The sequence below is a fragment of the Anastrepha ludens genome, chromosome 5, assembly GCF_028408465.1.
Source record: "Anastrepha ludens isolate Willacy chromosome 5, idAnaLude1.1, whole genome shotgun sequence".
Taxonomy (NCBI): domain Eukaryota; kingdom Metazoa; phylum Arthropoda; class Insecta; order Diptera; family Tephritidae; genus Anastrepha; species Anastrepha ludens.
Window position 1 is genome coordinate 111822445 of NC_071501.1, and position 18053 is coordinate 111840497.

The 18053-nt window shown below is 36.7% G+C and overlaps 1 protein-coding gene across 1 annotated transcript in view; it reads left to right on the forward strand.

The window, feature by feature from the left end:
- The first annotated feature begins 9634 nt into the window (after positions 1-9634).
- LOC128863010 (insulin gene enhancer protein isl-1) overlaps positions 9635-18053 on the forward strand; it is a 122672-nt gene continuing 114253 nt past the window's right edge. Inside the window, exon 1 of the mRNA XM_054101890.1 lies at positions 9635-11500. Coding sequence (XP_053957865.1) covers positions 11365-11500 — 136 coding nt within the window. The 5' untranslated portion in view covers positions 9635-11364. The remainder of the gene's footprint in view (positions 11501-18053) is intronic.

An 18053-nucleotide genomic window follows, 5' to 3' on the forward strand; every position in this document is an offset into this window, starting at 1 on the left:
AACAATGGCTCTTTTGCGCGAAAAATTTGATGGCCGAATAATCTCAATTGTCAGTTGGCATCACATCACTATTTTTGTCAAGATATTACGGCGGCCGCCGTAGTCGAATGGGTTGGTGCGAGACTATCATGCATGCAGGCAATGGCAAACCTTCGAGTTTATTTCTGGCAAGAAAAAGCTCCTCCTAAAAAATCACCTAGATATTAACATTTTTTCCGATAGTCAAGCCGCGATCAAGGCTCTGACGATGGCATGGTGCAAATCCAAACGTGTTAACTCCTCTAAGGAGATCAAATCTCTTGGGTGCGCAGGTAACATTTCTCTGATTTGGGTTCGAGGATATAGGAACAAAGAAGGAAATGAAATAGCTGGTGAGTTTGCCACGAAGAGGACTGAATTGGTCTCAGACAGACAGACGGGTAGGCAGACCCGGTCATCGACATACCCCCAGTATCATCAGGGGTTGACTGTTGTTCAAGGGGAATTGCACAACTTATTTCTCAGGAAAGCGTGGAAAAGATAGAGCTTCATTTGCTATTTCGAACGCCCTTTGGCCATAGTACAATAGAAACTTTCTTCATATCTCATGCAAGATTCTTTTTAACGATACGAATAAATACGGCGAGCCGTATTAGTATGCCTTTCGATCCGACATCGTGAGTACACTAAAACATCGTCGGGCCTGTACAACCGGCCAGGACCTACATAAATATATCTCACCTACAAACTAGCAAACAAATACGTATCTACACGTAAGGCAGTAAGTTGCAGCTTGTGCAACATTTCGGCTTCATTAAAACTGCATGAGAATCGAGTAGTAATAACAACTACCACACAGCACAAATGCAAGAAAAAAAATAAAAAAATGCAACAAATTGTTGCACTCAACTTCGCAAACTTTCCTTATCAATACCTACATACGTATATTGTATATAAGTACATATGTATATATGTATGTGTGCATGTAATTATTACCGAAAGGAAAAACAGTGGACGTGGGAGCAACAGAGACGGAGCGAACCTACAAAGGCCACAAAAGCAGACAAAATCAAAAGATCAATAATTATAACGATGTTGCAACATTGATGGCAGTTAACCGCACTATAAGATGCATGCGGCCTACCATACAAAGCATGAACACGTAGTTTCGCACAAATACACTGATAATACAGTGCGATTATTCGTGTACAACTCACCCAGCGAACAAAAGTAGCTGGTACTTTGAGAAATGGTATTTTCTATTTTCATATCGGCGGTATATGCGAGGGTCGCTTGAAAAGTCCGTGCAAAGTCAGAGAGATGGCATTGCTGGCGCGTACCAAGTTTTTGTTTAGTTAGTAGCAACTTTTGGAAGAACACACACCAAACGTCAGCCAAATCGGTCCATTTCTCTGCGTTTGCCATTCGTTTGAATCGAGGAAATCGAGAGAATCGAGTGAATTTCCTTTTTCCATCACGACAACCAGTGGCGTAGCGAGGGCGAGGCGAGTGAGGCGGCCGCCTCAGACGCCTGACCAAGAGGGCGCCGAAATCGTACGGATATAATATAGAACTTTTTTTTCGTGGTGCTAAATTGTCACCCTGCCTCAGGCGCCTCTGTCGACAACGTACCAGCTCACACCTCTGCAGTTGTGGTCACAAAATTAATGGAAATAAGGTTCCAACTCGTTTCGAATGCCCCCTTTTTCTCCAGACTTGACTCCCTCGGACTACTATTTGTTTCCCAATTTGCCGAAATGGCTGGGGGGAAAATATTTTATTTTATTCAAACGAGAAGGTGATTGCGGAAACGAATTGCTATTTTCCCGACTTGAAAAAATCATATTATTCGGAAGGGATCAACAAACCAACAAACTAGAACAGCGTTTAACACTCTGTCGAAAAATAAAAAGGTTTAGTTCAAGTAATTAAGTAGTTTTTACTTTGCACGGACTTACATTATCTTTCTAAGATAACGGAACCTTTTTGAGTAAAAAGGGCATATGTCACCATCTTTGGGAGCACTCAGTGACCTTAATTGTCTAGCTAACAAACCCCGAACATTTACAGCTTCTGCAATGGGAGGTTAAATAGTAGAACCAGCTTTTCCGCGTGAGTGCCGATCGTCCACTGATCGGTAAACACAGTCACGAGTTTGAAATTTGAATGGCGTGGAGTCCCCACGACTTTTTGAGTCCAGCGTCTATTGTACTATGGCCTAAAGGTTTTCAAAATAGCACATGGAGAAATGAAGCTCCATCTTTCTGGCGTTTTCCTGAGAAATAAGTTGTGCAATTCCCCTGACCCCTGCCGATGACTGGGTAGGAGGTGTCTGAGACCAATTCAGTCTTCTTCGTGGCAAACTCATCAACAATTTTATTTCCCTCAATCTTCCTATATCCTCGAACCCAGATTAAAGAAATGTTACCTGCACGCCCAAGAGATTTGATCTCCTCCTTACAGGAGTTGGCAAGTTTAGATCTGCATCATGGCGTCGTCAGATGCCAAAATAGTACTGACTAAAATAGTGATGTGTTCATAATTTTCTAACGGAGTGTTGAGGTACCTTTCTGGTCTAGAATTTCGAAAAAATCGATTTTTTTCTTGTTATGAGAGTTTATACTTTCAAAAATATACTTGCAAATTTTTATATTGAAATTCGTTGTAGTTTAGACGTTACAGTCCTTTAAAATGAGACCGGTTTGGAGTACGACGCCCAGGTATAAGCGGGTTAACCGTGTTTTTCTCGAAACAATTTTTCCGAATTGGCGTTGGTAATTTTTCAAAAAGTACTGAACCGATTGGTTTGAATTTTTAATATGTTATTGAGTAGACTTGTGGCTCTCGCGGGTAGCAGAATTATAATTTTTTAATAAATTTTTCTTTTTTTTTAATAACGGGAACGGGAAAAAAATTCTTTTATTTTTGTTTTCCAATAAACAGATAAACTATCTAGAAATTTTTTTTTTTTTTGTAAATCTGCTACCCACCATAGTGACATATCATCTGATGAATAATCCACCTAATTTTTTTTTAGACGTACCTGAGCAGCACAGTCAGTTACGCCAGTGGCATGTGTTACATCAGGGGAAGCAATTTTGTTATTATTGTCACTGAAAAAGAAATGATCTAATGAATAAAAACGATCTTCAATTGATACCGATTGTGTTTCTTTAATTTTCAATTTTCACGTCTCTAGACCAGAAAGGAGCCTTAATAAGAAGAAAATTAATAGTTAATAGTTAATAATTAGGAGAATTCAACATAAAAACAGTTTTGTAGCATTTTTAGCTTTATTTGTTTTGTGTGCTGGGTTAGAAAAAGGTAAGCACCCAAGTAAGTGCATACGTAAATGTATTTATCGTACATATGTTTTTACAAAAACAAAAAAAAACAGCAGTTTCTCCACATCACCAAGGGCTATGAGAGCCCTGCAGGGAAAAGCCAAGCTAGTTATGAAAGTATCCTAGTTCCAATTCTGGCATGTAATAGAAGGAATCACACTAGTTCCTCATTGACTAGAATAATACCAGTAGGAAACTTCTCAATTTGCCTTTAAATCGATTGCTTTTTTTTAGATAAGAAAATTTAAGAATTTCCTATGAACGCACGAAACAAATAGGAAGATATCCGAGAAAGCATTTATTTGAAAAATACTATATCAAAGTCTATCAAATAAAGGCAACAATAGTTAACATTTCCATTAAATTTATTCACTTTCGTATCACAAATTTTGTCAACGACCATACCACGCTGAAAACATCGGTTCTCGTCCGTCGTATCACAAGCCAATAAGATTTGAGGACCAGATTTATAGTATTCTTACATTAGCTCAGTTTAAGCTTCAAAGCATCAAAAGAAAAATGTATAATACTTTGGTAATATCGACGCTGGCAGAACAAAAAATACGGCATGTTCGCACATTTGTCTTTGACAGATTTCTGCAATAAGGAGGCCGCTTTGAAATTCTATCAGCAAAGAAAACGTGGTTAGCATCGATATAATACATAATGGATTAGTTGGGGCACACGGAAATATAATTGGATGTAATTGGAACATACAATTTTTTTTTTATAATGAGTTTTTAGATAATATCAAAATAAATGTAAATATGTTTCAAAATCTATAATAAGCCTTACCAGCGCCAATAAACCAGAAAAACAATTAAGAAAAGCGATTCCATTGTATAAAAAACGGTTTGCCCACAAAAGGGGCATCGCAGAAAAATCCTCGGGCACATAAAATATGAATCCGAAATTTAATTATCATTAATTTTATTTACGTTTCTAAAGTGAATGCTTTAAATTTTTATTTTGTTTATTAATCTTGATAAAGAATTAGTTTTATTTTTTTTAGGATTTACTTATAGTGTAAATTTCAAACAATTTCTTAATGTTAAGCCAATTATGGTACCTGAATGAAGTTTCATTTAATCTTAAGAAAAAACAAATTCTGTATACACTTTAAATATGAAAAAGAAGATTTTATAAACATTGGAGCGCAATGGAATGGAATTTTTTTTATATATTAACTGGACTCACCGACCTATGTAGCGTCTTCCAAGCAGAGGCAAAGCACCAAAAACGATAAGACTAATGGACTTACCTCCGGTATTTCTGTTGATAGTCAAGGAGCGATCAAAAGGCACTGGCTTCAGCGCGCATCAATTCAAGATGTGTTAAAGAATGTAGAGGGTCGTTCCCGCTTATCCAACGACAAAACGGCACACTTTGTTGGGTCCCCGGGCACTATGGAGTGAAGGAAAATGAAATGGCGGATGAGTGTGCAAGGAAAGGCTCTGAGCTTGACTTTCAGCAAGTGGTAGAGGACATAAGCATTCCTCTAAACGATCTGTGCGCTGCGATTGACTTGAGGGTCTCCAAAGTGTTCTGGCTAAAAGTGAATATTGAAAGGACCACAAATCTGCTTGGTTTCAACAGGTGAACTACCAGCTTCCTTACAGGTGTTATAACGTGTCACTGCACTATTGGTCTAGCCAGTAGATTGGGTGTACCGCATAAAGACCCCTGCAGGAGTTTTGGAGATGAAGAAGGAATTGAGTCGGTACAACAACTCCTCTGTGAATGTTCCGCACTTTAAAGAAGCCGTGCGAAATATCTTGGCGATTATTTCTTTGAAGACCTGGGAAATTTGCAAAATGTCTCACTGGAAGGACGAAATAACCTTCTTAAAAAGATCTAAGTGGTTTAAACAACTTAATTAGGAGATGTAAATGAAATGCAGGTATCGCAATTGGTCGTAGGGCCAGCGAGTGTCTTAACATAGACAAGCAACCTGGCTAATCAAACCTAACTGGATTAAAACTGGTTATTTTTGAAAGATTTTGGCTTTGAATTTTTTTTGTGAGCTGGTATGAATTGGTATTTTACTGATAAATGACCGCACAACTGACATTTCGTAGGACATGGCGCTGTTACAAATATCACTGGCTAATACGGAAAGAAAGTAGCACAAACAAGTATTTTTCCCTGCAGGGAGTTTTTGTGCATGCGAGTGTGTGTGCGTGTACTAAAAAGGGGTGTGTATATAAATGAGGCAAGTGCAACCATTTTGTAAGAAGAATGGCAACAGCAAACTTCCAAGTGCTACAAATGCTGCACAAATACACCGTACACTAGCAAGAAGAAATACAAGAAAGCAAGAGGAAGAGAGGAAGCATGGAAACAAAGGAGTAACTGCAGCAACAGCACAATGAAGTTACATTACAACAAAAGCAACAACTGTAGGAACACCATTTTGATTGTTCTTTGCATGTAGGCAACCACCCACAGCTAAGCATACACAAACATACTGCAAATTTGGCATCTTAGTTCGCACAGGAACATTACCAGTGGCAGCCGTGGCAGAGGAAGCATCATAAAAAGCAACATCGGAGGCCGACACCAGCTGCTCCTTTAAATTCAGTAACTGATTCTACAACATCAGCTGCTCACTAAATATTGCATATGGATATTTACCTGAAGTACAGCGTGTGGATTGCTGCAAGAGGCGAGCAATCCTTGAAGTGCAAAGCGTAAATGCTGCAAAAGAAAATTTAAATCGGCGCTCGTCTAAGGAGAGCAATTGCGCAATGCGGCGCCTGTTATGTGTGACGTTCCATATGTACATAGGTATGTGCACTTATGTATGTATGTATTTATGTGGCATACATTCATGCAAACGAGTACTTTCGCGACGGTGAGTCGGCCAGTCAACACGCGCAATTAACGCCACGAAGCGGCAAACTTAAATGATACAGGTTTTTTTTTGTTTTTTAGTTGGGCAGCAGAGAGTTTCAATTGGCGCTTAATAGCAGTGCACAGTGGAGCAAGGAGATATATAGCAGGCATAGAAAATAAACATGTCTAAGCTTCACAAAATAAATACTCGTTGCATAGGCAAGAATGTACCTAAAAAAACTATATAATATTATTGGTTTGAGTTAAAATATGAAGTTTTTCATTAACACATTCAGGAAAATTTTCACCTGAGCCCAGCAGTTTTTTTTTAGAAAGTGGTAGTAGTAGTTTATATCGCTTTCTGAGCGATTCGCAATATAGTTTATTGGGAAATTTAAAACTTTATTTATATATTCCCATAAGTACCAGATGGCGCAAAACTAATCATCCAATTTTTAAAAACTTTTTACTAAATAAAAAAATTACTTGTCTTTTTATATACTCCAGCTGTCCCATAAGTACAAGGTGGCGCAAAATTAATCATCCAATTTTGAAAAACTTTTTTACTACAATAAATAAAAAAATTACTTGCCTTTTTGTATACTGCAGCTGTCTAGCTTGCAAGAATTATTAATTTTCCGATAAGGTGATTAATTCTGCGCCAGCTGACAAAAATTTGTTAACCTCAACATTTTCAGTTGATACCAGTTATGTGGCGCAACAAATGCTCAAGCAGAGACATTGAAAAGACTTAGAAAAGTTTCATAGTTTGTAGAGGAGTGGCTGGGGAAGTGCCGAATTAGATCAATATAATAGAATTTATCTAAAAAAATATATATTTTTATTGATTTGAGCTTAAAAATTACTTTTTTCATTAACACATTGAGTGCCAAGCAAGCGGATTTCAGGAGAATCTTCACCTTGATCCAAGCAGATTTTTGGTTAGAAAGCAATGGTAGTATTTTATATTGATTTCTGAACGATTCGCGATCTGCTTTGTTGTTTATCTATAAATTTATAACTGTTATTTTTCGACATGACCTTAGATGGCAGAGCTAAAATTATAAAAATCATTATAGGCTACTCTATAAACAAAACCAAAAAAAAAATCCTGTATGCTTGCGTGACGTCCCAGTTGGGATTAGGTTAGGTTCGGTTAAGTTAGCCAGGTTTCTTGCCTCGAACAAGACACTCGGTGGCCCTAAGGTCCATTGTGATACCGACATTTGATTTCCATTCCTTAACTAAGTTGTTTCAACCACTTAGATCTTTTTAAGAAGGTAACTAATTCCTCCAAATTTCCCAGGCCCTTAAAGAAATAACCGCCAAGATATTTGGCATGGCTTCTTTGAAGTGGAGGACATTCACAGAGAAGTTGTTGCACCAACTCAATTTCTTCTTCATCTCCACAACTTCTGCAGAAGACATTGTGAGGTACACTTATTCTACTGGCTAGAGTGCCAATAGTGCAGTGATCCGTTATGATACCTCTGAGGACGCTGGTGACCTAGTGTTAAGTGTCGTACAAAAACTTACGATAAGGCGCTTAATGTGTTAAAAAAGACATAAGTAAAAAAATAAGTAGGTGCAACATGTATCAAGTTCGGGTTTCTAGTAGTGTTCTGTTTTTAAAGCTGTCAGTTCGGTGGCGTCTGTTTTGACAAATATTAAGTAGAAAATGTAAAATTTGCTGAAAGTTATTTGATTTCGTTTCAGAATCCTATAAAATTGTTCTGAAATCAGCGAAAATGGTCGAAAAGTGAAAAATAACGAAAAAATAATATAAAAAAATGTAAAAGAAGAAGTTTAGTAAACTAGCTCTGTAGGTAGGTAGGGGAAATGGTTGAAGTACCTGGAAGTAGACTGGACTTTCAGTACTGCATTTTTACAAAACTTTCAGGTGTATATACACAAATTTATCTTTAACGATACGCAAGAAGCTCAGAGTCCTTGAATGGCTGGTTTTTTCACATGCGTCGCATAGTTCAAGCCCTGCCTCAAGCAATTATCACCTTTTCAAGCATTTGTGAAATATTTTTGATGGTGTGAATCTGGTATCAAGAAAATCGTAAGAAAGTGAGCTGGTCCAGTTTTTCGCTACAGCGACGAGAACGCGGAATGATGAAATTTCAATAAAAGTTAGAAGCAGAAAATTGTTTCTTTGACTTTCTTTGCCACTTTGGTCCATATGCATCTAATGGCATCCATAGGAAAATTTAAATCATTAAAGCATATATTTATAAACTCTCCAAATGAACTTCAAACTAAGAAAAAATATGAAAAAAACCAAGAAGATATAATACAAAACTTAGAGTCTGCACTTGGCTTACTGTGCGCACCTTCGCTTAGCGCCTATCAATTCATATACTTCAAATGCGGCGCACAAACTTACCTACACATGGATGAGATATGCTGAAGAGCATTATGTTACATATATGTATATGTATGTGTATGCATCGCCTTGAGAGGAGGGGCACACAGCAGCATAAACCAGTTGGATTCACTGTCAGTATAACGTAAACGGTTGCATTCCCATCAGCTCCTACATGGCACCACTGCTCGCTCGGCTGGCTACCTTGCTTGCATTCGCATTGCCCCACTCGGCCTTTGGACAGACAAGCGCAAGCGCATTAGCGCTACCCGATTGGCCCGCTTGGACGCCATTTACAAAAATAATATGTACACAAACGAACAGCTCAACGGACGGACGTAGAAACTCGCACAAAGTTTATTCCGAAGAAAAAATGAAGGAGTAGAAAAAATTTAGTGTATTTGAAGCAGAATAAATACTCAAGGCAGAGGAAGCAGTAAAAAGTGCCAGGAGTGGTTGGTGTCGACTGTGTCCAACAACACTGCACAGTGAAAATTTGCGATGTATGTGGAAAAGAGACAAGACGATTGCGATAAGAGAGGATTTGGTACGAACACCTGTTTTTCGAAGATGAAGTTTTGAATCAGAATGGTATTTAGCAAGGCAAAGGGAAGGAAGAAATAGAACAAAAACGAGGCAAGAATAATAACGAAAGCAGCAACAACAATTGCAAGAAGCATACACACTCAGCCTTAATGGTTAGTAGCCGTTGTTCGAGTTCGAAACCGGTTGCACCACTTGGACAGCTGTCTCGCCAGCCAAAGCGTAGCAAAACAACAACAACAGCAGACAGGCAACTTACTTGCTTGGTTATAGCGATGTTGCTCTGATTCATGCGCTCGGCAATGCTACTCCGAGTACTGTAAGAAGAGCGTAGCCTGATGTTCGAAAAGGGGTGGGCACACAACTTACACTCTTGCACTACTGCCGCTATGCAACAACACATGCACACACACACACCCGTGCAGGAAATTGCGTCTGCTGTTGCTGCTGCTGCTGCTACATTGGCCTTTTTGTGCAGTGGAGTTTTTTTTCCTCTTCGACTGGCGGCTGACGGTTGGCGAGCTGACTTGACTCCGATACCGGTTTAGTCGCTCGTGGGACTTTGTCGTAAACATAGCTACAATTCGATAGTACGCTGTTGCCCAACTCGGAGGTGTTGTTGGTGCGCGTCTTTGTGTAGTTCGATTGCCGTCGTCATTATTGGCTTTTCCCGGTGCGAATTTTCTATAGATACGTCCGCATTTAACAAATGTGAATTTATCGAAACGAACGAAGTGCAACGGATAACAAAAAGAAAATTTACGTGCACGGATATTTGTGAGAAAGTGTGTTCGTAGGCACTGCCGTGAGCAAACACGCAGTGGAAGCAACGCGAAGGGAACAGATAGAACAACCTAATAGAAGAAAATATATAAAGTGGAAAAAGTTTTAAATAATGAAATTTTAAATATTAAACTTGGCAAAAAAGTAGGAGCTAACCTCAAATTTTGGCGTAACAAATTTTTTGTGGGTAAACAGTGTTGCATTTGAAAGTGCGATGAAGTTTAGTTCTCAAAATTAAGTGCAGTTTAAGAAATTTGCAGTGGGGTGTGTACAACAACAACTGTCATATGCGAGATTCGGTGATCTAATGCAGGATCTACGTGAAAACAAAAACAAAGTCTATGAAGTTGTTAGAGATAAATTGAAACAAGATCAGCTCTTTAATGCGTTTTACGTTGGATAATAAACAAATTATATAAACTAAATAAGTAATAAATATTGTAGAGTTAAAATTTGAAACAAAAACAAAAAACGCTAAATGAGATCGGAACTTTAGAGAGAGAGAAATAAAATCTTATAAAAAGGAGTAGCGAAAAAGTTCGTAATACTGTAAAACATTTTTGAACAACTAAAAAACATAACGTAAAACCGCTTTAGCAACACTTAAGCATATTATTTCACCTTTAAGTGACTACTAGAAAAGCCAAAGCGCCGTTTGGAAGTGCCTTAAAAATACCGAAAAAAATTAAAAACAAACTTAAACAGAAATTATTTGCTCAATATTTCATAAAACAACTCTTTGGAAAATTTTCATTTGCCTTTGGCCCAACTTAAATACCGTTAAATAATCAATAATAAATAGAATAAAAAACTTTTTGAAAGAATTAAACGAAAAATTAAAAATAAATCAAGCAAAATAAAAAAGTTAAAAATATATGACAAAAAAAAAAAAATAAATAAATGAATTTAAATAAAACCAAAAATTTGAAAAAATTCTTAGCTACCATTTTGCTAAATCTTTGCTGTAGGCACTTAAAACTTTAACACAAAAAAGCGCATTTCAAGTAAAGTTTAAGCACGAAAAACCCCACAATGCAGCAGAATGAAAATTTCCTTATTTCCAACAGGCGTTTAAAAAATAATTCAAAATAAAATTTAGCAACCAAAATAACACTTAACAGCAAAACAAAACAAAAACAAATCTTCTACAGCTTAAACATAGTTTTTATTTACTACTATAAAAAAACAAAAAACCCCGTCGCTTAAATCATTCTTGTATTCTTCTTTTGCGCTCTCGCCAATTGACTTTTAATGATCAACTCCAATATACGATTTGTTCTCAGCATTCGCATCAGTTACATTTTACGTTGTGCGCTGGTAAACATCATACAACAACACAACACACAACGATAACCGCCGTTTAGTTTTTGTCCGGTTTCTATGTTGTTTTTCGATAGTGGGTGAGTGTGCGTGTGTGTGTGTGCGCGCGTGTGCGTTTCAAAACTGCATTCTTGAGCACTCATCATCATTCATTATCTATCAGCAAGACGCCAGTTTTAAGCTTAATATATGGTAATGGCAGAGATTGGTGGCCATTTGGCTCACCAGCTACCAAATTTGCACAACCACACACAAAGTGGATTACAACCGTCGCTGGTGATGAACCATCACCTGGAATTGGATTGCCATGGACATGATGTGATAAGTGAGTAGACGAAATGATTGTTGTTTTTGTATTTTTTTGTTTATTTATTTACGAAAATTAAAAAACAAGGAATTGAAGTGTTACTGCAAGGGTGCCACGCAAAATCGATCGTGAGGTTTTACACATTTTGTTGCTTTCGTTTATTAAAGAACATTGAATTTTAGCATTCCCTGACACACTAGTGATCTCACAGACGGTGGAATATGTTGTTGTTGCAGCAGCATAAACATATCCCATATATTTACGGGGAATGCTGCTGGAGTGACAGTCCTTGGCCGGATATAAATCCGAGTCGCTCCAGTAACGTAGAACCAACTGTCGTGGGAAAGCTGGAATATCCTGGCGTTTTCTGGCTTTTCACGCGGCTATTTCAATGAAAGTTACAAAAAAAAGTGTTACTGCATATTTAGCTTATAAGAATCCTTCAGATGATTGGAGAATTCTCATAATCGGCGGATATGAAAAGGGTCTTTTGTATTTAGAAGACGAATTCAAAATAACCTAAAATCTTTATAATTTTTTTTTAAATTCTAAGACTTTTACCCAATATAATACAAAATTAGCGGCTTTAAGTCTTTTTTAAGCACTGGCAACACAATGGACCTGGGGGTCTGAGTGAGATCTTTTTACAGACCAGCCGCACTACCTAACCTAAGTCCTTTTTAAAGCTATTAAAGAAACACTTTAATATGTACAATGAAACCTCCCTTATGCGGACACTCAATCTAAGCAAAGAACTTCCAAATTTCCGCCTTTTTTATGGAAGTAAGAATTATGCCCGAAAAGCGTCAATTGCACGCGCTCTTCATGAGTTCAACCAGATCTCATCTCTTATCGATCTTCATTTCTCTTTGTCTAATTATGTTTTCACTAACCTTTTAAAATCTTCTTCTTCTTCTTAGCATCACAGTCCTTGGTAAACCATTGCTTCATTCGAAACCTTGCGCCATCTGTCTCTATCTAAGCCTACCTCCTTCCATCGTCGCACGTTTCGCTTTTCAAGGTCCTCGACTTCAAGCCATCTATTTCTGGATCGTCCTCTTCACCGGCCTTCAACAGAGCGTAATTCAGCTACCTTTCGAGTTGTCCTCTCCTTGGGCATTCTTAATACGTGTCCGAGCCATCTTATCCTATGAGATTTTATAATATAAATCTTATCATAGTTTCGTTTTTTTTAATCACAGTTTCGAAATCTTATTATAAACTTATTTAATTTGTGCTGGTAGTCTGTAAGAAGTTGTTCATTGACTTTGTATATGTAAATAAATAAATAAATTCACTCACACTTGTGTTTAACCAAGAGAAGTGTCCGCTCAGGAGAGGGTAATTTATTCCGTTACCTAAGGCTTGTTGTGGGGAAATCTGTTCACCTCAGGCAAGTGGCCGTCAAATAGAGGCGTACAGTAGGAGAAGTTACACTGTATGTGTACACATACATATATACATTTGTTTTTTATTCAACTGCTCTTCTATGAAAAAAGGCTTCTGAGAGAGTGCAAGATTACAAAAAGGTTGTATTAATTTTTAGCGTTATTTCCCCAACTTTTTCTGCTAGATGTGAACAAATTCTTCGTCATTAATTATAGAAATCTTAACAGCCTATAAACTTTTAAATAAAATCTAAAATATCTTGCATGGATTAAATACATCTTAGAGATGTCTGAGATAACAGTCCAATGCAAATCGTAGTACATTTTATATGAATGAATACCGAAGAGAACAGAACAGAAATGGCAATACTGTAGGCCATTAGGTTAGGTTACCCACTTGGGCAAATAATCAGCATTCGTCCATTGTGATACAGAGGAGAAAAAGAGGCTTCAATGATCGATATCGAAATCGGTGATGAGATCAGTACTGAGGGCGATGCTGATACCGTTGATATTGCATGACTAACAAGAAATAAGCTAGGGTCTTCAAAGTAACAAGAGGAAGAGTGAAATGCAAATTTGAAAGAAACCAATAAATATAAAATGGAAGTATAACTATGAATGATGTATTAAAAGGAAAAACTAGTTGAATAAACGGAAGGGGTGAAAATAAATCATTTTAGTGCAAGAAATATTTTGAAAACATTTGATTGACGGTATAATAAACTCAAAAATAATGGAAAATAATTCTTATTCATCAAAGAAGGCAACCCAGCTAAGCGCCTCTACCCTTCCCCTGGCAAGATTTTGCACTTTTTTTGGAACAAAGCGCGGTTGAATTCAAGGTTTCAAGCGTTTAGAAGCTCATACCAAATTTCAAAATTACTAAAACTAATGATGTGCGTATATCAGAACTTGAAAGCGCAAAACCCGATATAATTAGCAGAAGGAAAAATTATTTGTAGTGATGAACTTGTAATGAAATGCATGATACTACTTTATTTATTTATAAAACAAGGAAAAATAGTATAATTTTTATAAGAAATAAGCAGCACTGGCCGCCAAGTCCTTCGGCTCGTGCTTGATGTGACTGCAGGTCGAAATCTTAAGACCGCGCAGTTGATGCAGTTCGAAAATGCAACTTTTGTAGGGAACTCTTTCTATATACATATGTGAATTTCGGTTTCACGGGTAAATACCTGGTAATTAATTTGGAAAATTCATATAATAGTTTCATAATTCTGGCTAATTTTTCACATCTCTGAAGCGATTTCTGAATTCTTTCATTATCCATCAGAAATGGCGATGCATGCAAAAATTGTTATATTATTTTTGCTATTTTTGTTATCCAATTTCTTACACATATGAATGTATGTATGTAATGTGTAATTAGGTAAAATATTTTTAATAAAACTTATTTCGGCATTAAACTTTGAAGACTATGCCAAATGAACCAGTAACGATTTTAATTAACATTTTGAAACGGTAAATAAAGAGATTGTCCCAACGGAATGCGTTTTTAATTGCTTAGTTAAAATTAAAAGCATAGGCGAAAAATAACTAAATATGTAACACATGGGCGGAAAAGTCCCGGACCTAACAAAGACAACACGTTTTTTTTTTTTTTTTGGTTCAAAATTAGTTACATTCATCAACGTTACTCTCATCAAGAACAACGCATTCATACCAGCGCTGCTCTTACATTTCGATACCACTTTTGTAGCACGATTTTTCTTTTGCCTCAAATTCCTCAAAGGCCACATTTGCAGCAATAATCTCTTCATTCGAACGCAATTTCTTACCGGCAAGCATTTTTTTAGGTCTACGATCAGCCAGTAGTTGCTGGGAGCCAAATTTGGTGAATAAGGAAGATGTGTGAGCAATTCGAACTTGAATTCAGGTAGTTTTGCCATTATTTTTATTGCTTTGTTACTTCTTGTTTTTGGCCAACAGTGAGCAGACGCGGCACCCGCATTAAACAGAGCTTTCTCATAGTCAACTCGGTTCTTTGATATCTTTACGATATCGGCTAACTCATGCAACTTCAATTTTCGATCATTCAAAACAATTTTTTGGATTTTTTTTGATGTTTTCTGGTGTTACCGCTTCAATGGACGTCCACTGCATTGTGCATCATCGGTGTCTCTACGACTACGTTCGAAGTCAGCAAACCATCGTTTTATTGTTTTTCTGATCGAGCGGAGTCCGCATAACACTTTTCAAGCCATTGCTTCGCTTGAACGGTATTTTTTCCATCAAAAAGCAGTGTAAAATTAAAATACTTTAAATACGGGACTTTTCAGCCCATGTGTTACTCTTTGCTGTCCATTGTGAGCATCTAGATTATTAATGATCCGACGCGAACAGTCTCTGAGCTCCTGCGCAAGTCTCCAATGACAATTAAATTTAATAGAACCATCAGGGTAAAACTTTTTTCTCGTTTAGATACATAGTTTTATTATAAAAATGAATACAATTTAGTAAAAAAAATTTTAATTCTAGTACTTACTTGTGTTCAATTACGGCGCAGACAGGTTTAGGCATAACCGAAAGGTTAAAGTGAAAAGTTAGGTTTGGTTATTTGTATTAATTTTTTTGTAAATGAGTTATTTGTAAGCAAACAAATATTTTTAAAATTATAAAACGTCAGCTCAACAACTGTTTTTGTCAAATTCACTCAGCACCGAGTCTGGTTTTCATTATGCCACTTTTCTGACGATATAATTTGGCACAAAATGCCAGTTTGGCATATTTTCATATCAGTATTTTGCTATGGCTTCATATCGAAATGACCCAAAATGAGAGGCATTTCCACTAGAATGGCGCTCTTTGTCATAAACATTAAGGCCAGGTGTAAAGCTACTGTAGAATCCGCAAAACTACGTATTCTAAGAACGGTGTGAAACACCTGTGAAACAGGTTTCTGTAACATAATTTAAAGGATTAACGGCATGAACATACCTGCTCTCCTGCAAAGGGATTTAAAAATTTATAAATAAAGAGGCTAAGAAAAACTCAAAATTCAAAGGTGGATAATACAGTTAGTTACAAAAGGCAGTGCAATTGTTCGAAGAATTTGGTGCTTAAGTTTTAAAGATGAACTAAATTGAATTGTCTAAGCGTATTGATATTTTCCAATAATGAAATAGCCCATACCATGGATTTACTGGAAGCAAAATATTTACCACCTAGGCTCGATAGTTTCATAACTCAAATTTCATGATTTCAAACTCTTTTGATTTTAACAATAATAAAATCCTGCTTGTAGAATTTCAAACAATTTTCATTATTCGCTAGAAATTTGTTTACTTTATATTTACGATTTAAATTTTTTAGCTAGAAAAAAGCGCAATGGGAAAGAGCTCAATTTTATAATTTGTGGCCTCTGAAATTTTTTAAAGAAATATTGAATGTGAAATAAAAAATAAATAGTAATCATTCCTAATTGTCTTTACCAAAAAGTCTTGGAATTAAAATGCCAAATTAAATTTGGTTTTTTTTTGTTTTTTAACAGCGAAATCCTACTGGGCCTACACAAGCACTGGTGGACTGTCCTGTACATAACTCAGTGTGCACTTATGTACAAATTTGCCATGCATCGCTACGCGCTGGCCTTGAAAATTACATGTTATAATTTATACGATTCATATAAGGTCTCTTCTACTCGCCACTTCTCTGCTTGCTATCTCTCTGCTCCGCTCACTTGATGAAAAATTTGCATCTGAAAGATTTGCATGTGAAACAACAAAGTGATCTAGTAAATTTCATCGATAGAGAGTATGGTTATACCTACGCACTATTTTACAAATACATGTTAACGCTTGGCGAAAAGAAGAGACCTACATATATTTGCATACTATATATTGTGTCTATGACCCATCTAATCGTTGTGAATTTATGATCTTTCATCACTTCACTGAGAGCATCTCAATTCCCGCTGCTATGCAGTTATCACTTTGTTAAAGGGATTAACGAAGAGAATGTTATCAGGTTATTTGTTGATAAGGCGCAGAGCGCTGTTCAAAAGATTAACTAAGGTACTCAGGTGATCTGCAAAGAGCGCCGTCGCTGAGTGCAGTGGTCTCGTATCATAACAAGAAGAGCGCAGCCAGTGCAATTACCCAGTGCTGTTGCTGCGACCGTAGTAATGGGTACGTACATATATGGATGTGTGTAGATCATTATGTTGATATGAGTGCACTTATGCAGTTATGTGCGGGTGTACATGTAGTAGCGGCTGCGGTTTTTGCATTGCGAACTGCTGATAAAATAAAGAAGAGTAGTGGTCTCTCAGAATGATGGAAAAATTTACTCCAACCAAATGCAATGATCTGAAGCTTTCTATTTGCATTGGCATTTTTCAAGAAGCAACAGCTTTTTGGCTGCAACACAAGGTTACAACAATTGCTGCACATGTAAGTGACAGTGACTTGCAAAACAGTTCGTAAAAATATGAATTTTGCGCTCTTCAAAATAAAATATATTTAAAATGTAACAATTAAAAATAAAATTTAAATAAATAAATCAACAGTAAAAAATGAATATTTGAATTTAATGAAATATTTTTTGGTAAAATAAAATACAATTTTTGGAATATTTTTACACTCGAAAATTTTGAATTGCATGTCGTCGTAAAAGTCGTTACCGTCTGGTTGCAGATGTCATTTAGAGGGAAGGAAGGACTTCCGGGATCAGTGGGGCTGAGATCAGTAGAAAGCTGGACTAGTAAACACATTAAATCAAGTTCAACGAATTCTATTTTTTTTATAATGGCCATATATCATATTTAAATCATTAAAAGACAAATAACTCTGAAAAGCAAAAATTGTATCCGGCTAGCTCGCGCTCCTATCAGAGAAATCGCATAAGACCTAATTGGGATTTCATGCTGAACTGCGAAATTTTGAAAGAAATTTTGAAGAAACCATAATTTTTTGAACGCTTTTCATGTATACATGTCTCAAAGCTCCCGTACATTTTATGAAACCGCATTTCTCATAATAATTTTATTTTATTTTTCACACTTTCTCTCGATTCTGTGATGATTATATCGGGCAATCTAGGCTCTGCATAGATATTTTACTCCTGGCGCAAGCGCAATGTAATTTTTGCTGTCGCTGTTCTGCATAAAAAAGGTATCATCTGAAACACAACGAAATATCACTTCAAGTCCTAGCAAATAG